Source organism: Diadema setosum, chromosome 1 (assembly GCF_964275005.1).
Source record: "Diadema setosum chromosome 1, eeDiaSeto1, whole genome shotgun sequence".
Lineage (NCBI taxonomy): Eukaryota > Metazoa > Echinodermata > Echinoidea > Diadematoida > Diadematidae > Diadema > Diadema setosum.
In genome coordinates, this window is record NC_092685.1 from 49245367 (window position 1) to 49269666 (window position 24300).

Genomic DNA, 24300 nt, shown 5'->3' on the forward strand with positions numbered 1-24300 from the left:
AAATATAAACAAAAATAAAAGTTTCTCTGTAAGTACATAAACAGCTATGAAATCAAAGACAACCATTATTCCCTTGATTTATATTTTGCATGGACATGTTCCATTCAGCCTTCCATCTCAAAAGCTTTTTTAAATTCTGGTAGTACTGTTTAATGTAGACATTAATGACACATACCATTCAAAATTACAAACTACACCAAGCAAAGAGATACCTGTCAAATTGAATCTCAGGGATTGCCATGATTTTTTTCTTATGTGTTCAAATAATGAGTATGATTAGTGTCGATCTTAAATGGCACAAATATTTTTGTGCTAGTACATATTCGAAACAACCCACTGAAATTTTTGATACACTTTATGTAGCTAAGTATTTCAATACCTTCTCTTATTGTCAAGCTAAAAGGACAAATACTTTGCTCTCCTGCCGATAAATCAAGAAGAGACAATCTGCCTTAACATCATCCATTCAAAACTTTTCTCTTTTTTTTTTCAAAAATGATGATAATATCAGAATTACAGAAGAACAGACTTGTCCTGACTAGAAATGAGTCCCATCATATCAATACAAACTTAAATTTGGTCCACTTTTAATCATTTCTTGAAAACCACGATATGAAAAACTGAAAAAATGGTAGTAGAAAGACGACTGTTAACAAGAAATTGGTAGAAAGACTACTGTTAACATGAAATATTGTGAGGCTTACACATTTCCCCCCCCCCCCCCAAAAAAAAAAAAAAAAAAAATGGGCTCTAATGATTAGTGCAAAGTAAGAACACATCTACAATTTAGGGAGATATCACAGGTGGATATTTGTCATCATGATTTTGTGCTTAGTTTTTATTCTGTGGGCAATTTTGCTGCTGCGAGTAACAATGATAAATGTGAACAATCAATTCAGAGTACAAGTATATCAAGCAGCATATCTCGCGACCCACTCTAACTGGTGGTACTCCTCAGGTGAAAGTGACTACACATTACAGAATTCAACATGCACAAATCTCATAACCTACAATCCCATTCCATGTCAGCTTTTCTGTAATTACATCTCCATTGGATCACTGATACAGGACAAAAGATTTCAAATGTCAAGACGGAACACTTTCCTGAAAAGTATCCATTATGAAAAGCCCCGATAGACCCCGATAGACCACTACCACAGTTCTATGTACAGAGACTGAAGTTTGTTGGTTCAATACACAAGAAAAACTTTACATCAAGTTAACACAGAATTTTCTTGAATTGCAACCAGACATAGATTTTCCACAGACCAAGATGAAAGCAGAGCAACTCAAATGAAGTGACTCTCATGTGGACACTTCTTCTAACTCTCTAAAACAATTTTAGTGATCTCCTTAAATATCTTGATATTCCCCCAAACTATTGCTTGGATTTTCCCTGATAATACATCTCTATGCCTTGATCAAACAGCATGCCCTGATCTAAACCTGAACATGTGCAGAGGTAGTAAATATCTTCAGGGCATGTTTTATTTTGTTTTTTGTTTTGTGTTTTAGAGGGGTCCATATCCTCATTTTCATCAATATTTTCCCAGACTTCTGTGTTTTGGGGGTTTTTTTTTACAATGTACAATCGAGAAATCACTGCATGACTGACGAGAAGGCGTCCAATAACGTCAGTGTGTCACAATGTGACTATTTAGGACGGCATCTGGCATACTAAGAATACTTAGTAGTACAAAGACATAGCTCATCCAAACTTTGAAGTAGATGTAAAAGTACACTGATATTATTAAACTCTATTTGCAAGGTGAAAAAGAATTTGGAAAAAAAGTTGTCTTTATCTATACCTCTAAGATAATTCATGAGAGGGACCTGTGACATTTTTCCCTCAGAATACACAGCCCCATAAGACTGTACAGGGTAATTTCTTGAAAATCTAATCACTATATGAAATCTCCACATGAACCTTCCATATAAAGTGTATGCACAATTCACATTTGAGGTGTTATTGCTGAAGTAGTCACTTAATGAATGTCATGTAGTGGATATCCATCAGCAGCAGTAACAACTGCTCAAAATAACGACACCATTTTCTGAAGTAAATTCATAATTTGTGAATACACTATCAGACAGGATTGCATCTATTTGTGCCTTTATAGGAAACCCAAACATATCACTGCATTAGATATTTATCTAAAGTAATCATAAAGCATACAAAGCTAAAAATTGCATATTTTGTTATTTGTACATGGCACTTTAGTCAAATCATCAAAATACTTTGTGCAAATTCATAGTATGAATCAATTCAACACACATGTATTAATATGAGTACATGATCACTTATTCATTACCAATCATACAAAAACAATATACATTGTATGTCATGATAGTCATAGCTATAACATTTGTGATAGGCAAAAAAAAAAAAAATATTACTCTATAATGTGCGAAAATAACATGGAGCACTTAAATCAAAATTTCAGGACTATCATATAAATCTGAAAGTAAAATTTTTGTTTGGACAAGTCATTAAAAAAACACACACGAATGAAACATTGTCACTGTGCAGTTGTCTTTCCTGTCCTCTCGTGGAATTCTAGAATATCTCTAGCAAACTTCATTGATGGCACTCAGGATCCTGTTTGGAAATTACAAATGATGAAAAAAACATTAAAAATATAAAAATGTAAATTGACATCACCCTCAACAATATTCTGCATCCACAGTATATGAGTACACTGATCGCATTTCCTTGTATTCACGCCAATTGGAATTGATATTCGGTAGTAACTACCCAATATCAATTCTGTTCACACAGAATCCCTCTGGAATCGAACAATTTTCTAACTGTTCCCCCCCCCCCCCCCTTTCAAAAGTGGGAGGTCCCACATCCTGAATGAGAATGGAGAAATCGTTCTCCATGGGTTTCCATCTTAGGTCCATTTTCTATGTAGTGATACACAGCAATCAAAACTACCATGGCAACCTGTTGTATGTCTTTTCATATAAGTATACGGCATCCTCAATGGCAGGATATATTCATATTCTTCTTGTCTGTTGTTATCAAATATTTACACCACATCACATTGAAAAACTATGTGGCTGCAAAATGTCACAAATTTACTGATTGATTCAGATGCTCCAAAAAAGCATACTGCCGTTAGGAAGAGGCAAATCAACTGTGTTTGGTCACAAATGAAGGCCTGCTTTCTTTGGAAGATAAAATAAAGAAAGGTTGTAGCTATGGTTATAAGCAAAAGATGCAGTGAGAAGATTTCTATGGGAAATGTAAATGTTTGCTGCAATTGAGTACTGTAAAAAAGAGAACAGTAAAAATGGGAATTTTTGCACATTTTGTGCGACATCAAAGTAGCACGAAAATAAAAGGGCACAAAATGTTTTTGCTTGTTATTTGAAGAAATATATTATTTCATTGATTCCAAAGAATTAAAATTGCGCAATATAAATTCATCCAACTGAGCTCCAAAAATGACACAATATATGAAAATTTCCACTTTTACAGTATGGGGGTGCGTGTGTCTGTGTCTCAGTGTGTATGAGTACATGCGTACATATGCATGTCTCTGTGTGCAACAAAGTGTCTCTCACAAATACACTCCATTCTTGATAGGTCATTTGCAAAATTTAGACATTAAATCACATCTTCAATCAAAATGACAAAATCTTCCTATTCCGCCAGAAAATCCTGGTCTACTTTGGGTCATCCCCTCCTTGGTCATCACCCCCACTCACCTGTCCAGAGAGGTTCCTTGGTCGCACAGATTGGCAAAGACATAGACCAGACTCATGGCATAGTCATTCTGAGACAGCAAAGAGGGGGGGAAAGAGACACCAGAATATTAACTCTTGTCATTACCACTGGCAACTATACCCAGGGGATTGGCCTTGGAAGGGTTAAGGTATACTGTGGATTCAGCACATGCAGAAAGAACAGTGAAGCACTCACTAGAAAATTTGATGAATATTGTATCAGATAATTCATGAAAAAGTTATTGATTTCATTAACTACAACTACATTACGTGTAGTTCTGGGTAATTCCACATGCCGCCCTGTCTGGAAGGGAACTCTACAAGAATGTGTAATGTCACAGTGGTCAACCAATAAACAGTAAATATGAAGGGAATTTTATCAGGGAAAAAAACAAAAAAAACAAACAAACAAACATGCTTTTAAGATATCAAGCCAGAGCACTTGACCTAGCTCCTCCACAATGTGTATCTTAGTATTAAACAACTTGAGGGAATGTACAATTTTTTATTAACCCGTTGAAGACAAGTCCCGAGTATACTCGGGCAGGTGTCTATGGGAAATGCTTGTTATAGCAAAATCAGTCCGTCCTCAACGGGTTAAAATACTGCATAAGCTGTTATTTTTGCGTACAGATATTTTCACAAATGAGGAGATTACAGACATTTTAGTGAGATGTTACTTTCATGAATAGATGCCAATGCTAACATAACTTCACTATTACCATAGCACATGGCAACATTTTTGCGTGTTGTTCTCTTCGCGGTCCAACAGTGATTCGCGAAATTCGCAATAATGAACCCCTCACAAAAATAACAGCTTATACAGTAAAGATTTGTGAAAGTAATCATATATGATTTTCATACTGTTCTACCACTGTGACATCATGAATTGCTGTAGCCTCCCATCTCCAGAAGGCTGCACATATAAATGTTTAAGACACTTCCCCTTTAATTAGTCAGACGCCATGTCCATTAGACAAAAAACTGTCCATATATCTGAGCCATGCAGACATTCTCACATTTGTGTTACAATATGAAGTTTGATGGCAGTTAGTGGCTAGTTGTAACTTTTTCTGTTCATTCTTTGATAGAGTCTATCTCATTCCTGCAACGAAGTGAAATATGTCACAGCAACTCAATTTTCTTAATAGGCTGAGATTGATAAATTGTGTCACCAATGAAGTACAGAGAATATAAATGTGATTGTGCATCACAAAACGAACAAAAAGTCGCACCCTTTGAATTCACATAAGGACTGAAAAAAGGTGAAACGGGTCAACAAAGTCAATCTTGGGTTTTTCCTGTTTTCTGAATGAGCCATTCTTTTTCTACATTATTCTTAAGTTTGGGATCATAGAATGTATGGGAAAGTGAGTTTTCAGCAGTTTTTCTACAACCCCTTTTTTTGTAGAGTAGTGAAATCAGGTGTGTATTTAAATAGAGGCCCCTTTTCATTTCTTGAAAATCCTTTGCACATTCTTCACTTTCAACTCTAATAACTTTAGAGTGTATAATGCTACTGCTTTGAAAATTGGCGATTATCATAGACAGTATGTGTTAATAAAGCATGGACAATTTCAGCTTAATCTAATAATCCCTTCACTGTTTTTGCTCCGGTGGTCTACATCCTGTTTTTTTGTCCCATTCATCGCACAGTTCGCACGCTTTGGTAAATATAAAGTGCTTGAATTGACCAAGTACTTCAGAGCCTCTTTTCTCAGTTTCACACTTTCCAGAGTGTGTGCTTTCTATCCAATATTTAGATAGGTTAGGGGAGTCTATTTGATTTGAGTTATACATTATTTTAAAGCTTCAAATCTGCTCTCTCAGAATCTGCCCTTAACCCGTTGAGGACGAGTCCCGAGTATACTCGGGCAGGTGTCTATGGGAAATGCGTGTTGTAGCAAAATCGAACTGTCCTCAACAGGTTAACTAAAAATCCATGTCTAGCGACATTTTGTTGGTTTTGTGATGCAGGGTCACATATAAATATATATATTATATACATACATGTATATACACCTATATACAAACAATTGTCTTGCACTTGTGAACTACTGGTTTCACCTGTGATGATTCTAAACAGACGAATCATTAATGATTGAAAAGAGTAATAAAATAAATGACCATAGAAAACTCTATTTATTCTGACAAAATAATGGAATTGACAGTGTGTTAATATGTAACATTACAGTTCATATGTCAGGCACAAATCAACGTCACAACGTTGGAGAGTTTAATTTCAACTGGTAAAATGTATGCTTTACAATGTCTCCAGAAGGGCACTTTTCCAACAGCATATGTGATAAATTTTTATACGTCTAGACAGAAAAATAACGACTAACTTCCTTCCCTGTCTTTATGTCCATATTTTACATCTTACGTCCTTTTGTCCTGTTCTTATGTCCTGTTTCGGTTGTGAGGTGACCAACTTTATTGATACTCAAGTATGAGTTGCTCATCATGTGGATCTAATTATAGCAACAGTGTTTTGCCATAATTCTGTGCAGTATAAACTCATTAGGCAAAGTACTTCTGATGTTTAAAAAGATACTACTTTCACATAACAACACCCACATTTATAAAATACATGTCACTCAAAAATCAAATTGAGTTTCATTACAAACAGAAATGACAAATTCGCATCTCCCTTAAATTTTCCTAATATCTTTTGCCATGCTCTCTTGGTGTGCAAAAAAAGAAAGTAATGATTGAATTCATAATCAAACAGTACTACATAATAATGAATAACATATGACCTATCATCCTGTGAGTCCTCATTCACCACTTTGTCTCTTCTTTTTTTTTTGTGACCACTGAAATACAAAAACGTTGCAAAAGCAGGCTTCTTTCTCTCAAAATCCCCAAATTAGATTGCACTTTACCTCTGCAGCTAACAAAAATGCAGGTTCTACAGAAGCCAGCTGGGCAAATTACAAACAATGAAAATCTTTAGTTCTTGCTATGGTGACCACAACTATGTCAAGCTGCCAAAATCGCAAATGCCTTTCGCAACATGGCACCCCACAGAATGGTCCACTACACCCACCTGGCCAAGCCTGAAGCATCTCTGCGAGAAGAGAGTGACCGCACCCTCGTAGCACTCAGAGTTGACCACTTGCAGCTTGGCTGGACGGTGCAGCTGGCTTTCCGCCACCTTGGGGTCAGACATCACGGACTGGACAATTGCTTTCACTGTCTGGATGATGTTGCGTTGGGTCTGACATGGAAGGAATACTTTCTACAATTAGTCTTACATGAATCACAACACCCAACTGGTCACTTGTTGCAAGTAAGCACAGACTTAAAATAGAACATTATATCAAAAACCTGCACACAAGTGTTATCATATTATAAATTCAAAACTACATCCGCTTCACAACCTTTCTGACATCACTGTTCTTAAAACTCTAGAAAGTTTGCCGACTGGGTAACAGGAAATGAAGTTGGACTTGAATAGCACCAATGTGATAGTGATAGATATTTACAAAACATGGATGAACCTTTACCAGCTTTGACAATAATATATGATACTTTAAGGAATATGAAAGTGTGCCATCTTCAATCCAGGATACATGTACTCTTCTTCTTCTTCCAAATGTTTTCACAGATGTTTTTCTCTTTTCATTTTTTTGAAGCACCATGAGCTTCGAAAGGTGACCTGTGCACTATACAAATAGTCAATATTATTATTATTATTATTATTATTATTATTATTATTATTATTATTATTATTATTATTATTATTATTATTATTATTATTATTATTATTGCTATCATCATTACCATTATCATTATCAATATCAATATCAATATCAATATCAATATCAATATCAATATCAATATCAATATCAATATCAATATCAATATCAATATCAATATCAATATCAATATCAATATCAATATCAATATCAATATCAATATCAATATCAATATCAATATCAATATCATTATCATTATCATTACCATTACCATTACCATTACCATTACCATTACCATTACCATTACCATTACCATTATCATTATCATTATCATTATCATTATTATTATTATTATTATCACATCATCATCATCATCATCATCATCACCATTATTATTATCATCATCATCATCATCATCATCATCATCATCATCATCATCATCATCATCATCATCATCATTATTATCATTATTACATTATCATTATTATTAACCACCCATTACTAAGAGACACTGTGAGTGTGATGTTTCAAATATTGGCTGAGCTATTGTCTCTCAGAGAGGATGGGTTAAGATGAGAAAGAAGGAGTAAAAAAGTCCGAGAGAGACTGACCTGGGTCAACCTGGCAATCTTCTCTAGGATGATGTCCCTGTCCAGTGGATTGGTGGTCTTCATCAGGCGGCGATGCAGCATGATCATCTCTACCTCCCTGGACGGGACACGGTCAAGCTAGAAATAAAGACGGACACAGACAGCCATGATTCACAATACTGACCTAGAGTTTGGTCAGTCACACATGACCTCTTGGAATCAACTTAATTCAAAGTAACCTCAAATATTTCAAAATTTAAGCATGTCAAGGAATGAGGCTCATGTTTGACAAAACATCTCTGTCCCCAGTATTCCTCCTAAATATAGCAAGGTACTGCCACCACAAAAGCCAAAAAATTTCCCAACTATGAATTTTCTGGGGCCTATTGCATAAAACCTTTACCCTAGAAAACTCAGGTTACTTTTAAAGAGAACTTTTTTCTACATTCAGTCAATGACATAATCATTCTAACCCAAGTTTTCAGTTGTTACCAGAGTTTCTTAGGTTCAACCCGCTGAAGACTATTCCCGAGTATACTACGGCAGGTGTTTATGGGAAATGTGTGTTAGAGAAAAATCAGCCCGTCCTTAACAGGTTTAAAAAAAAAAAAAATAAAAAAAAAAAAAGTTTTGTGCAACAGATTCCTGATTTGGGCAATGTTGAATTCTCCTGACTCTAAGATTTCCACTGATACATCTTTATTTCTTCAACTACCTGTCATGAAAACAGTGAGAGTTGTTATGATGTGAAGATGCAGTCAGTCTGCAGAGGGTAAGGTATTCAATGGGGCAGTTCAATTCATCACAGCACTGACTATGTGTCAAAAAATATCCATTAAGTTATCAATTTCAAAACATTCAAAGACTATGAAATTCAAGCAGGAGGTAGTTAGCATATCAAACTTTCAATTTTCAAACCAACATCAAATTTCCTCTTTTCTTTTTAACAAACTCAGCTTAGTTCAGATTTCTTCTAAAATTTTTTAGCTCAAATGGCAGTGACTTTGTCAGACTACTATAGTGTACTGGTTCACATATTACTTCTGCCATTTGTACATTTATTTGGGATATAGTTAACCCTAAAAGGGAAGAACAAGAGAAGAAAGCGAAAAGAAGCAAAATTGTATTCATGCTAACTTCACTAAATAAAAAAAAAAATCAATCAGGCAAAAAAGTTTCAACATTTACAGCATACCATAACAATTCTAATCTTGATTTTGCAGATCCCTTACCCCCCCCCCCCCAAACAAAAAAGTCAGAATTACTGATAACTTTTTTAATGCTGACAGAGAGAGAAAGAAAGAGAAACCAGGAAAGCAAGAGAGAGAGAGAGAGAAAGAGAAAGAGAGAAAATAAATGATGGGAGAGAGTGGCATTATTGATACACTCACTATGCTCTGGGAGGTGGTCTTTGGTTTCTCCAGCCGCCCTGAGACAAACTTCTTGCCGGATCCAGACTGGTACTGATTGAGCATCTCGCTGCTCATGGTGAGGTTGCCATACTCCTGGGGGTGACTCTTTTCCGTCTCGCTCTTGACAATCTTAAACTGAGTCTTAAGGCTCTCTTTGTTGAGGTCCTCCTGAGGAGCGGCAAAAATTAGTCAAAGAAAAGACAAATGCTTGCATTGTAGAAGCGACTTTGCACAGCAGAAAGGGTAACAGGCCCCATTCATAAAACTTGTTATCAGTGAAAAGTTGTCATAGTTGTTATAAGATACTGAAATCCTTGCATCTGATTGGTTAAGAGCAAATTTGTCACAGAAATGTGGCAGTTGCCACTGATAACAAGTTTTATGAAACGGGACCTAGTTGCTGTACAGCCATTATCCTCTTACTAGATACTCTTGATCCCTACAGTAGCAAACTTTGCTTAAATGCCAGAAAATAAATGGACAATAAACTATACCAACTACTATCAGCAGCCAGCACTTTAGAACATTAGTTGCCAAAATTCAAGCATCAAACTCAGGGAGGTGCACAAGAGAAGCAGGAAGATGTTTCTGTGTTACAAAACGTCCACCTCAATTTGCAAAAAAAAATGGTTCTCATATCTATTTCCTCTTTAAGCATGTGAAAAGATCTTATTATGCAGGATGACTCCTGCAGAATCAGGAGAGATTTGCCAGCTCTTCAGGTATTCCACTGAATGATTAGACTTGCTATGATTGTAACTCAGAGTAACAACTATCACCATGACAACCAGAAATCCTGAATGCTCATTGGCCACTATTCAGTTTGTACAAAGCAGACCCCACTATCCAGTGTGTGAAACAGATAATGATACAGAGTGTTTTTGAGGATGTAAGATACATACATTGTAGATAGATAGATATACCTTTTTGTAGATAGATACAGGAAGATAGATAGATAGATAGATAGATAGACAGAAAGACTGACAGACATAGATAGATAGATAGATAGATAGATAGATAGATAGATAGATAGATAGATAGATAGATAGACAGACAGACTGACTGAAAGACATAGATAGATAGATAGATGGATAGATAGATAGATAGATAGATAGATAGATAGATAGATAGATAGATACAGGTAGATAGATAGATAGATAGATAGATAGATAGATAGATAGATAGATAGATAGATAGATAGATACAGGTAGATAGATAGATAGATACAGGTAGATAGATAGATAGATAGATAGATAGATAGATAGATAGATAGATAGATAGATAGATAGATACAGGTAGATAGATAGATAGATAGAGAGATAGATAGATAGATAGATAGATAGATAGATGATAGGGGAAGAGAGAGAGAGAGAGAATGCCTGTGTACAATGTAGGTATAACATAGATAAAGAGAGAAACTGTGTGTGGGGGTGTGAGATAGATAAACAAACAGACAGACAAACAGACAGAGGGAGAGAAAGTGTATGTGTATGTGTGTGTGTGTGTGTGTGTGTGTATTGGTGTGACATAGATGGTGTATGGATTGTGCATATTTGATATAACAGAGAGACAGACATAAAGAGACATGCAAACAGACAGACATATAACAGACTCACAACATCGGAGTCTTCCATCCAGTGCACGCTGTACTCATCACCCAGACAGTTGTCCATGGAGTTGTTGCAGTAGGTTCCCCATGAAGACTCGTCCGGATTGGCTGCCGTCGTGGCGTAGATGTTCAGATTCTCTGGGAGCATGTCAAACATGGAACCACTCTCGCAGGCTTCCAGGTAGAAAACAAGCTGAGACAAAGAAAGATGCGAGACAGAAAAACACATTCATACATCTTGTCTCAATTAGGATACGTTGAAATTTGAATGTGGCGCAACTTACTAACAATTCCCCGAAAGAGACAACCTGGGACAAATATAGCAGACATCATACAGGTTCATATTCCTGTCTTGATAAGAATGAATTTGGATATGAACTAGATTGATAAATCCTGTGTTAATGAAGGAGAGATCTGGTAATATTTTGACATACTGCAACCAGAAACTACCACAAAATAAAAGCAAGCGACTATTTTTGCTCGCCATATGTTCCGGTAGTTGATGTCTTGATTCTGCAGACTTAAAAACACCCAAAACTCTTCTTACTGGGATAAATAAGTCGCACAAAAAGATCCACTTTTACAGTACGTATCTTATTTTACATTAATGAATAACAACCATGAAACTTTGTCATCTAAACTTTTTCATCATGTGAACAGTTTTGCTCACTGGTATCAAGCTGTTTAAATTCTAGATGGTTACTCCCTTTATATGACAAAATTAGTCTGTGTGACAGAAATTTATTCTGGTTGATGAGAAACTAATCATCCAGGCTTCATACATAAGAGTAATCTTGGATAGTGTGGAGGCACATAATTCAAGCTCTTTAAATGTAATTTCACAAAATCATCAACAACATTACAAATATAATTTTCCTTGGTAAATTACGCACCTTGCCAAATTTCTGTTGTCTATGCATGTGTTTCAGAGTCTTCATCAACTTCTTCTCGTGCAGCTGTAAGGAGAAAATATTTTACATCAATCTCATTAAATGCAAAAACAACATCAGCCTTGTTTGAATAGGTAAGCTTCTGCAAAAATTCAAGAAACTCTGGACCCCCAAAAGTCAGTAACAAATGTCACATGTACATCTAATGTCTAAAATGCATCATACTCATGATGGAAATTCAAAGATTAAACTCCTCTAATTATGAACAATAAAATGGAATGGTCTTGTTAGCCACAGAAAAAAATTATTTCACTTTCTGAGCTGATGCATAAAAATATTAGGTGCACTACTCTGACCCTCAATCTCACAATCTCTAAGCAGTCAGAGCAATTTGCCCTGAGGAACCACTGGTAGCTCATATCTGCTCCCACACAAAGTTTTTTCCATTCTCCACACTGATGTCATTATGTATGCGGGTAGCTAGTGTATCAACTCTTATGAGTAGGATTTCTTGGTGCCCCGGAAAACTTTATGTGTTGAATGTATACACATTGGTAATCAGGTTAGCTTTTTCCAAGATCATTTTTGATTGACTAAGAAGTACTTGTGGCTAACATCACACTTTACCAAAGGAAACACGTAGGTTCTGCAAGCAATATCTTACGAAAGAGTAATTTGAAATCATAATGTGATGAGGAATATTTTTCATGAGGCCAGGAAATCACATCCATGGAAAACCCTGGATTAAAAAACAACAACAACCCCCCCCCCAAAAAAAAAAGAATAAATAATAATAACAATAACAATAATAATAATAATAATAATAATAATAATAATAATAATAATAATAATAATAATAATAATAATAATAATAATAATAATAATAATAATAATAATAATAATAAATGAATAAAAATGGGAGAGTGTAAACAGGCTAGAAGCTTATTGAAGATATCATCAGAAGAGAAATGAAAAATACATGTACCTCTCCTGCTGGGAAGGCGATGAGATCTGTGCCCCCATGGTCAGCAAAATACACAAACATGTGATCATTGCTGTCACTGGAAACACATGGAGGGAAACACAGAGAAATATTTCATCAATGTACTTTTCAAAACAAGGGAACATATTTCTCATGATATACAAGTCTATCAAATTTGACCATTTTAGTTTGATCTTGTTGTTAAAGTACAGCTAAGATAATTATTGATTTCAATTTCAGTTGAAATAATTCATCAATCATATCACTGCAAGTTTGTCTAATGAAGTACTGGTTGCACAAAACACATGAGTCTTGTAGTGACAGTGGTGCAAGCATGCCACCTTATGATTTGCTACATCACCACAATTTAAAAAAAAAAATGTCAAACACAATCATGTAATTCTACTGCTTCACTTGTGATATTAGTTTCTTGTTCAACTGCTTGCTGTTCTTCCTCATACCACACTTTAAACAGTAGTAAGTTGTCATAGGAAACACATGGATATAGAAAACAAAATATTCCTATCAAACAGAACAAATAAAAACAAAGGAAAGAGGGGAAAGAGTTATTCCTGCAGAGAGATACGTGTAGCTTGACAACTTTACCTTTTGAGGACTTTGCCACTGCAGTTCATGCAAGAAACTGGCTGGTCCCCTTGAAGCAAGGCTAAGAAGTTCTCAGGAGTGACATCCTTTGGATGGGAATAAAAATTTGACACACAAACCACAGAAATAAGGTTGGTTACAAGGGATTTAACTAAAACCATTACATGCACCTGTATCAGCATGACAACCAATATACACACAAAAAAAAAAAGAGACAAAAAATTGATTCTAGGTGATATAAATGCAGCAACTTCAAAACCATAGTGCAGATGTGTAACTTTAAAAGAATCTATGAATATCCATAAAGAGGAGCTATGGAATAATCCACGAACAAAATAATATGAATAAAGAACAGTAATTTGATGGTTACTTACCAAAATCATCATATTTTGATGACAATGAATATGGATCAGAAAGTTTAATTGTTGCTTTGTTGGCCAAATTAATTGATAGCTCCTTGTGCCTAGTGCCAAAAGGAAGGTCAAATAAACAGACTGTCTAATTCATTCATTCATGCTTTCAAATGACATTCAATGCCTGGCCACTACCGCTCACCAACTACTGGTTGTAACATAGAGTGGATACAGCTAGCTAGCCACACATGTGTGACTGGACTGTATCCACACATGGAGGGTCAAGAGGCTGGATATCATTGTATAGCATACATAGCCAAATCAATCTACCAACCACCTTGCCAAGTGAAGAAAGCAACTTCATTTTTCATACCTTCTTGAAAACTTTATTTTCCCACAATATTTTTTTCACTCTATTATCACCATCTTGGTTTTTAAAGTAAGATGGATTTGAAATGACTATCAAAGTTATGACTGATTAGGAGACTTGCGATTGACTAGAATCAATCATAACGCTACTTTTAATGGAACCTTGATTCAGTCATATCAGGTCTTCAGCCATAGCTAGTTAGCTGTATACACAGCACCAAAATGTGGACATGCGACCATATGCATATCAAAGTGTGGGCATATATGATAACCTAGCCACATGTATACGTTCAGTGGCGCTGGGAATTGAAATGCTGAGACTTCCTGATAAATGAGCACTGTAGGTAAATTCAAAGAAATTTAGCGAAGTACACATATTTTCTTAATATAGATTACAAGCGAGTTCCAGCAATACTGACACAGTAATACAATATAGGATTAATAAGACTCACCCTTTAAATTATCAAGCTAAACTTTAAGTTTGGGAACATTAGGTAAACAAGGCTACAGTTTTCTTGACACAAATGCATGCAAGGGTAAGAAGAATTGACTATAGCACACAAAATAAACAGAAACACAATAGGGTCCTTGAAAAGTCCAAAATGCGTAGACATGGCTATTATCTGAAGTACAATGACAACTATCAATCTATTCATTGCAGGGAATCACTCATTGGCATATTCATTGGTTGAGCTGTTTGTGGGTGTGCCAATACAAAGAGAAACGAGTCATGTGCGTCCGACGTTCAAGAGGGAGTCCCATAATCAACAAACAAAACAATCCCACATGAATACCAATGCGTCCCTTTTCTTCATAATGTCTTGAATACTAATCATTAAGCTTGCAACAACACATCACAGTCAGGTATTGGTATTTGTCATGTGATGTGATCTCATGCACACACACACACACACACACACACACCCTCCATCAATGTAACAACAGCAATGAGACATGGAACCCTTCTACAATAAAGCTACCGGTACACTTCAAAATGAAACAAAAAATACATTATCTGGGTCCACTTCATGAAATCATCACATTAAAGTCTTTACATAAATCTCAGATTGGCCGAAGTCGCTCATATGCAGCTATGAGAGATTTTCAAAGAGAAGTAGAATTCATTTCATGAAGTCTCTCATAATTGTTTCTCAAAAACAAAAACTCTCTCTTAAGACCTCATGAAATGGACCCCTGCAGACAAAAGGGAACTAAACCTTAAATAGACATTTACGTGGATTGAGTGACTGCAGCAATAATAGTAAAATCTCACTGTTCAGAGGTAATGAGATTTTTAAGTTGTGGTGCCACTATCTCTGGATGAGAAGACTCCATGATCAGCTCATGACATCACAGAAGAATGATATAAAAAAAAAATACAAAGAATTACAAAAGAATTTCATTTTTCAACGAAAAGTTCACATTCCCTTGACTTGTCAATGACATTATATAAGGGTGACATTATTCCCCTGCTTCTGAAAGTGGTAAGTCAATTGATCTTTCATATGCTATAAATCTGAACTTTGTGGAATTCTCTTTATATTTTTATCATATCATTGTTCTGCCATGATGTCATGAACTGTTGTAGAAAGGTGTAGTCTTCTAACCCAGCAATGGCAGCACCAAAAGAAAAAAAGAAAAATGAGCAAATGTACAGCTGTACAAATGTACAAAGCAAACAAGCAAGGAGCTCATAAATTCATAGCTGTAGAACAAATTGTCCAATTTTCCTCAAACTTTCACTGATGTGTTCTACTAATATTGCTGCATTCTACTAATATTGCTGCATTCACTAAATCCTCATGACTGTATATTTGTAAAAACCTTCCCCTATAACCCGCACACTTCCTTTGTGGTGTCCGCAGTGCTATCAATCACTCCAAGCTTACACTACAGAATGATTTACAGTCTATCATTCCAAATATGGGCAAGCACTTGCATGCAACAGTCTTACAGGTGCCATAATTTTGTTTAAATTTGAAGCCATTAAATCAATGAAACAAGTGGTTCAAACACATCTTGCAATCAATCTATGATGCAGGCACAGCCATCTCTTTCTCTCATAACTAGAATTTTGAAGAGCATGTACTTGAGCATGTCATTCAATGTGTAAAAACCTGTACATATGTTCTATTGTATGAAAATATATTAGGTTTGTACAAGTCATAATATATGAGCCCCATCGTCAAGATACACAGATAAAGTTGCAGAAGTTACAGAAAGTGTAATTAGGTGACTTTGGCTGTAGGGCAAGAATTGTGTACATTAATAAACACTTAATACATCAACAAATGTCAGTCTAAATTGAAAGTCTGAGAAATTTTTGGAAATTAAAAGCATTCTGTTTTTATGCAGAGTCACACAACAGAGCTTTCAATATACCTACTGACTGGAATTCACTAGGGTGGCTTAAATTTAATACATTCATGATTTATGTTTATTTTGAGAATGTAAAATTGACATAAATTCATCTTGTATACTACCTAAGGTCTAATGAGGCATGCATGCAGTGGATTTGTTATAACCTTAATAATACATTTATTTGAGGCAAACCACTTTCAAAAATTTCAGGCCATTGTATCAAAATGCTCAATTTCCTGCCTTCTTCTACAATCCAAATGTATAACTTGTATTTTCTCTCTCTCTGTTTACCTCTTAATTCCTGTGGGACATATCAAAAATGAATTAGGACAAAGCCTTAAATACATGTATGATCTGAAAGATTCGGGATTTAAGGATTTAAAAGATACTAACATCAGGAAATCAATGCTTGGCAAATGTATCACCCTTTAAGGTGACTGGTTATTATGGGCCCATTCACACACAAGGATTATTAGTTTATTGGAAGACAATGCAGAAATAAATATTATTCACTGGCGCGCAAGAAATCCTTTTATGCATGAGTCTTTCACACATACATTGAGAGGTAAATTATCGAGAGGGTTTACAAAGAAGCCATTATGAAGCAATTTTTTGTATTATGATGTGTCTGGCGACAATGAGTGATTACTTAGTATCCACACACAAGAATGATTGTTTTTGCACCCTGCAGCAAAAAATACTTTTTTTCCCCCCCCCCCCCCCGACAGTAATTTTATATTTCTTCTTCTTTATTTTTGCATGTGTGAACTGGCCTCATAAAGATCTCTCCCAGTCAATATTTACCTCTGCGGTGTAATCCTTGGGCACCCCAGAGTAAACATTAGGACCATCTGGCTTGTTGATGATGACACCTGGCTTTGGATTTCTAGAGATTTTAGCATGAAATGGAGATAGACAAAGATACAAAAAATTCAAATTCTTCATAAGATAAACAAGGGATACAACAACAACAAAAATCCTTTCATTTCTGAAATTAGCAACCCGCAAAATAATGCCTCTCATAACACAAATGCATTGCATATCACCTCCCAGGAGGGAAACTAAATTTTCTCTTAAAATGAACAAAAATATATATTTCTTTCTCATTCTCTCAGTGCGGTTCTCAATTGTGGATTCAACTACTCGCTAAACTGTCTTAACTGTGTACAAGTCCCGATTAGCCAAACATATGATTTATACATATATGTGATGTATTCAGTTTTTACTTCCTCACGCTGATTAAGTTTCCAGCGTCACATATCACCCACTAAGCATCTAGATGAATTTCATTTGCATGCTTTGGTGCTAATATTTCATCGATTCTGTGCCATTGATACTTCAAAATGTACTCTTTCTTTTTAAATGTCATTTGGATGCATGAATAAAAATAAAATGATATGTGAGAGGAGGTTATGAGTGAAGTGTCATGTTAGTGTGGCGCCTTTTCAAATCGGAGTACACTGGCCCCCCTGGACTCACTCTTCATTGTAGGCGATGTCATCATACATCATGACAATGATCTGTTCTTCTGGGATTCCATGCTGGTGGAGCACTTGGTAGGCATGGCATATATCAGCCTGGCATAAAAACAGACAAAAAGGAGCATCACAGAATAAGAGCTTGGTATCTTGACATTTCACCATTACAGATGTTCACTACGCCCTTGTGCTAAAGGAAAACACAAAAAAAAACAATAAATCTTGTTGGAAAACTCACTTCCAATGCAACAAAATTCTATCAACACACTGAAGACTAGTCCAGAGTATAGAGTACTTGGGCAGGTGTCTATGGGAAATGTGTGTAAATAGCAAAATCAGCCTGTTCAAAATGGGTTGATAAGGAGCATCAGAAGACTTCAGCTGAGAGAAGAGAAATATTGAATATGTGTGAATATTAAGCTCCAGAAGATGATAAGTTGTGATCATAGTGCAGACTATAGTACTATCTTGTTAAAAAAAGACACTCCTTCTCATGCAAATAAAGATTACAAAATACTGATAAAAGAAGCCATTGTCTTCCTTTACCCAATTTCTAAGAAGTTTGAGCAAACAACATACTAGTGACCTAGCTTTGAACGGAATTGATGGATTGATGGTACACAATCTCAGGCCATAAAACTTTAATTGTATGAGAGAGGCAGATTCCTTTAGAATAGCACATCCAGCCCTACATACCATCAGTGTTTCACTCACGAGACTGTAGTCCCTATCATCAATTATTACGTAAGGTGTTGGTAATAAAACACATTCACCCGTTGACGACAATTGCTTCTCGATAAATACACAAACAGGTTGAAAAGAAGATGAAGAGAGAGAAAAAAAAAACCCAAAACAAGACAAAAAAAAGGGGGAGGGATGTTGAATTCTAAGGTAGCAGACAACTTCACTTTATTATATTTATCCCAGTATGTGATCGTTTCTGCAGTTTCAAATGCAAAAACACATTCCTTCACAGCACCTTCACAAAACAAATATGTGCACTAGCTCTACCATTTGCAACGTTACGTCTTCTGTATTTCCTATACTTTTATCACAAGACAGATAGAGATAAGCTCTTTTATTGATTGCTTGTTTTGTGATAAGCGGCAATAATCACAAAGATAATGTCCCGCCAGGACACAGTCCACACAATGTCTCAAATTCCTTTTATTGTGATTAATGTGAGTGCATATCATCACAAATTGCTTAATCATGGATAAAATATGATAACAAGAGCAAGGCTGGGCGCAACAGGGATGGGTCGGAAGAAGGGTAAGAGTATCAAACATATATTACCCCCTCCCCGCCCCCCTTTGATTTCATTCAAGACAATGGGAGTTCTTTGGTCTCTTTAATTATAAAGAGATAACTGGAGCAAAATTTTTAGAGATGGCTGACTCTGTATGCTCACACGCCTAAATTGTTGAGGTTTTTTCTCCTAAAATCTTGACCAAATAATCATGTAACATATTACTGTACATAGCATCTAGAAACTTATATGTAACAATAAATATCATTGCTGGGGCGACAAGACCTCGCATAAAATGTCAAATGTTCAGGAGAGCAAAAAAATATGGCAGCCTAAGTGTTATATCAAATGGATTAGCCTTTCCTTTGACATGCCATGGTGGCTTCATTTTGGGGGGTAAGATAGCTAGGATTTGGACAGGACATCACTTAACTGATTATCTGACCACTAATCCAAGCAAGTAATTTTCACCAAAATTTGAGATACAAGGTCTTGTCAGCCCAGCGATGATATGATAAAGATTTACATCCATCAATAAAGCTTCGATATACAGAAAGCCATCAATACTATGATCTCATTTGTCAGGACCATTACTAGACTGTCATTGCCACTGGCCTTATATCACTGTACAATGTATGCCTACATATTTCTAGTTCTTGGTTTCAAAAGAAACTTTAGTTTTCATTTGACAAACACTCCTAGCCTTTTCAATAAAGATTATCTTTTTTTAATCAATAACATATTTCAAATAATATTTCACATTTGGCCATATTATTTCTTATATCACACTTGGACCCATCAGAAACTGTATTGCCCAATAAAAAGGCAGAAATTACAATGTGTGTGGGAGATATTTTTCATAAACACCTGGTCATTTTGACCATGTTCAATATTCATAAAGTAGTGCCAACAAAAGTGTGACAGTTCCTGAGAAGGTACTAAACAAAATTTTGACACTCACCAACTGCAAATTTCCAGAGGAAATAGCGAAAAATAAGTTCCTATATCATATTTTTGTAATGACATTTTTCAGCACAGGAAACCTTTTGGCATATTTTTTGATATTTTCATATCAAGTTTGCCTATTTACCAAATGATGGACACACTCAAATTGTATTGTACCATTTCAATGAACACACAGCCAGTTTATCACAGACTAAAAGAATGTCCTTCATCTGAATAAAAAAAAAAAAGAGGATGTGAGAGACTTGTGAACTCATGACTGAACTCACAAAGAGTCGAACCCAATTCCGCTGCACCCTTGCTGAACCTTGCAGTCCAGGACATTGATGAGTACACCGGAAATCTATCCAAGACTTGCTAGATGGACACACTTCAATACGATATGAAACACCTGAAGACTACACATGGACTAAAACAAGCCAGCTACACAAATTGTATGAGCATAGCTCTTATGATGTCTGCACGTTAAAGGCTGTTTAAATGTAAAGCTTACCGGATTTCAACAGTCCCAACTTGTCACTAATGCTGCCTCATCATCAACTCTGATTATTGGCAGTCTGAACAATTTCAGTTTGAAATGCATTTGTAACCAAAACCTAATGTCATAAAAAGGTTGCATGTTACAAGCTCACCAGCTTGCCAGCTTCCCAAGAGACATGAAAGAAACAAAAGTACAAGTGCACCCTGATATCAAACAATTAAATAACAGTAACAGTACTAACAGTCATAGTGAATAGATCTACCTACTGGGTATTTCCCTGTTTGAGTGGGGCATGTGGCAAAAATAACGTAGTCCAGAATGCCCTAAACTTAGGAGGGTATTTCCACAGATCTAGTTACATTGATTCCTGTACTAGTTCTACCCAAGAACAATGGATCTGGATCCATGAAGCAGGCACAGCTGCCAATGCAACACAGACAGGATCAGGGAGGTTACTCCAATCTTCATTACTTCCAAAGATGCAGCCTCTCATCTGCTCTCGCATAGTTTTGAAAAGCATCCTGCTTATAGTGGTGTGGTTTTTACACATGAACTTGCACTAGGCATGGCATGGTGCCATTACTCGCAGTTTTGTGCAACCTAATAGTCCTGCACACACATACTGTCAAGTCCTTTGATTAGTACTGTAAAACGAGGAATGTTTGCGTGCATTTTAATTTCACGAATTTCGCGAGCGCCAAGATTCGCAAAATTTAAATGCACACGAAAGTTCTTGTCTACACTATATGCATTGAATGCCAGTGGCAGTTCACGAAAATTTCATGCCGCAAAAAAGGCTGTCGGCTCCAATTCGCTAAAAATTCATGCCGCGAATATATCATGTTTTACAGTATGGTCAGGGTTTGGGCATTAATTTAATTACAGTACATATCCATGATGAATATCTCAGATTTTACTGAACCAAATTGCACCAAAACCACAGAATATACTTAATAGCTTATTTCCAATTTGGGAATGCTCACAAGAATTCAAACCAAACTGGTTGTCAGAAAGTGTCAGAAAGTGTCAATATCACCATCATCATTCATGTCGTCTCTTAAACTTAATTCACTCTTTGTGAGAGATCACGACGTACGCTGCCTGCAAGTATCAAAGTACAAACTGGGACTAATGGGAGCTAAAAATCAATGTGCCATGTTTGTGGCAAATTGAAAAAGTCAGTTGAGAAACTCATGTGTGTGTGTTTCAATATTTGTCTCTCTGTCTTTTTACACACATGCAGCTGCTGTACTTGAGACTGAGATTCGGGCATATTATTATCATTAGATGTCTAACTGGGAGTTCGGTTTCAGATTGTGCTGGCAGCGTATGCTGCGATCACTTACAAAGAGCGAGTTGTTTCGAGTGACAACATGAAAGTCGACGTTGATATCAATGCTTCAAGACAACCGATCTTAGTCAAAATTCATGTGAGTGATCAGTGGCCAATCCTGGGGGCTCCTTGGGTGCCGCCCCCTTTATTTTTTAAAACAAAAGAAATAAAAAGAACAAATGAAAGGGGGTGTGGGTGCCCCCTTCAATTTTGGGCACCAGAAAATTGCACTGAAGCTATTTTGTTTGTGTGCTTGCTTGCTTGTCGGAGCTGATGAAACCTGGAAGTGGCACCAGAAATATTTTATTTTTGCGCCCTCCCCCCCCCCCCCCCCCCTTTACGGAATTTTCCTGAATCTGCCCAGCTGGTGATCCGTGATGGGAATTAGCTGTTATTTTTTGGGGTATTCAGCAAATCTGTGATTTTGGCACAATTTGGATCAAATTGCCTTTTAATATAAATGACATTATCTCCGATACATCTATCAAAAGTTAATAAACCCACCCTAATCCCTGGGCACTCAGTAACATACCGGTAGTTATACCGAACTCTTCGCGTTCGGGTGCGGGCGCTGGCTGGTCGCAGTATAAACCCACCTTGTAACTGTGACCAGCCCAAAGGCAAAAAATTTGCTCCCACAGCATAGGGGTTTCTAACTGTAATATCTATACAGACTATAGACCAATGGTATCTGTCTCTCCACGGTGGGCTTCTTATCTGACGTGGGGACATGTAAGGTCAGCCCTCCATCTAAATGGAGGGCTGACCATACATGTCCCCACGTCAGATAAGAAGCCACTGGACAGAGACGGATACCATCGGTCTAACATTAAACTGTGTATCTGTTACAAGTATGGTAGCCCTACTACATATCGACCACCCTTTTTGAAACCGACCGCGTATACATATTGGCGCACAGAATGCTTAGTACGCACTTCACTGCGCGCAGACCACATAAAAATGGATTGGCTTTGACCGTTGATGAGGATGGTGTGGGAAAACACGAAAATTCACTGTTCATTAATGGTTTTAGTCAAGGACAAATTTGGAATGAATATTTTCACCAAATCGTAATGTAATGTCTATGGAAGTTTCTAAAAAGCTTCGTACAACACGGTGTTCAATACAACTCGGTTTGCGTGCATTGTCAATGCAAAAACAGCGGTCGATCTCAATAAAGAGCTTTACCGCGGGGAGCTGAAACGAGGCCACGCAAGTTCGACGGCGATATTTTTGCACTGAAACTTCGAATCGAAAAGGGAACAACGGCATTTGATAGTGCTGGATTTTCTCAATCACGTAGGTCAAGTTTTTTACGTGAATTTCAGTGTTAAATATTCTTTTCAAGCAAATAAACATTAGGCGGTCGATGAGTAGTAGGTCCAACCATACAAGGAGCGCCGGCGCCGGCGCGCCCCAGCCGGGCCGGGGTTAAACTCACCCTGGCCCTGGCCTGGTTTTGGCAATCCAGGGGTTCAGACGGCCCTGATTTTTGTTTTGCAAGTCTAAACAATGAGAAAAAAAAAAAAAAAAAAAAAACATTGATACACTGATTGGAAATACTATATAGAACTAGTAATTTAACCCTGACTTAAAATCTTGTAGTTAAGTTACCTGATGTCGGTAATTATACCAGCCGTTCGAACCTGCCACAAGCAGGGCCCAGTGCTTCACGTCGGAGTCGGGGCTCTGCTGGGGAAACAAATGGTTGGGAAAGGCAAGAGCCGTGCCTGCCACAAACAGGCAGAGAATGTGAACACTTGTTAAAAATCTTGTCATGATGTCCCGTTTCTCTTTGGGTTCCCCTGCGCGGTGAGTGATGGTGAGGATGTTGTCTTGCGTGTTGCAGTCAAACGCAACAACATGAATGTGAATGTCGAAGAGAACGTGAATAAACACACCCCAGCTCAGACAATGGCTTCACCGTTCTGCTCTATGCGAGCCAACAGTTCACTGAGGGCTGGCTCGAGGGATGGCACTGTTCCTCTTGCTTGTCGATCTGTGATGTCGACGAGAGTGTCTCACTGCGCTGGTCACGTGACCGAACTTCTCAGGTGACTGAAGTTCTGCGCCTGCAATGTACACGTACTAGTATTTACAGCATGAGTAGCCAATGAGAGGAGATGCTTGACTTGAGAGCAAGTCACGGTCACGAGTCTTTCCACCTCCCATGGATGACGTCATTTTACCA

General features: G+C 36.9%; 1 protein-coding gene across 1 annotated transcript; it reads right to left on the minus strand.

Moving 5' to 3' along the window:
* Window positions 1-750: 750 nt before the first annotated feature.
* LOC140231694 (legumain-like) lies at window positions 751-24022 on the minus strand. The gene is made up of 12 exons (XM_072311851.1): window positions 23724-24022; window positions 18085-18182; window positions 17410-17491; window positions 13523-13608; window positions 12920-12995; window positions 11938-12000; window positions 11052-11237; window positions 9415-9603; window positions 8045-8161; window positions 6782-6952; window positions 3715-3782; window positions 751-2599 (listed from the first exon to the last, which is right to left on the minus strand). Exons 1-12 carry the CDS (start codon window positions 23886-23888, stop codon window positions 2569-2571), a joined length of 1332 nt encoding a protein of 443 aa, XP_072167952.1. The 5' UTR covers window positions 23889-24022; the 3' UTR covers window positions 751-2568.
* Window positions 24023-24300: the final 278 nt, after the last annotated feature.

Excerpts from the sequence above, each read along its gene's own strand:
- LOC140231694 (XM_072311851.1), bottom strand. The coding sequence starts at position 23,888 with ATGACAAGATTTTTAACAAGTGTTCACATTCTCTGCCTGTTTGTGGCA. Across the intron at positions 18,183-23,723 it reads GGTATAATTACCGACATCAG|GCTGATATATGCCATGCCTA; the intron begins GTAACTTAACTA and ends TTTTTATGCCAG. Across the intron at positions 12,996-13,522 it reads AGTGGCAAAGTCCTCAAAAG|TGACAGCAATGATCACATGT; the intron begins GTAAAGTTGTCA and ends ATGTGTTTCCAG.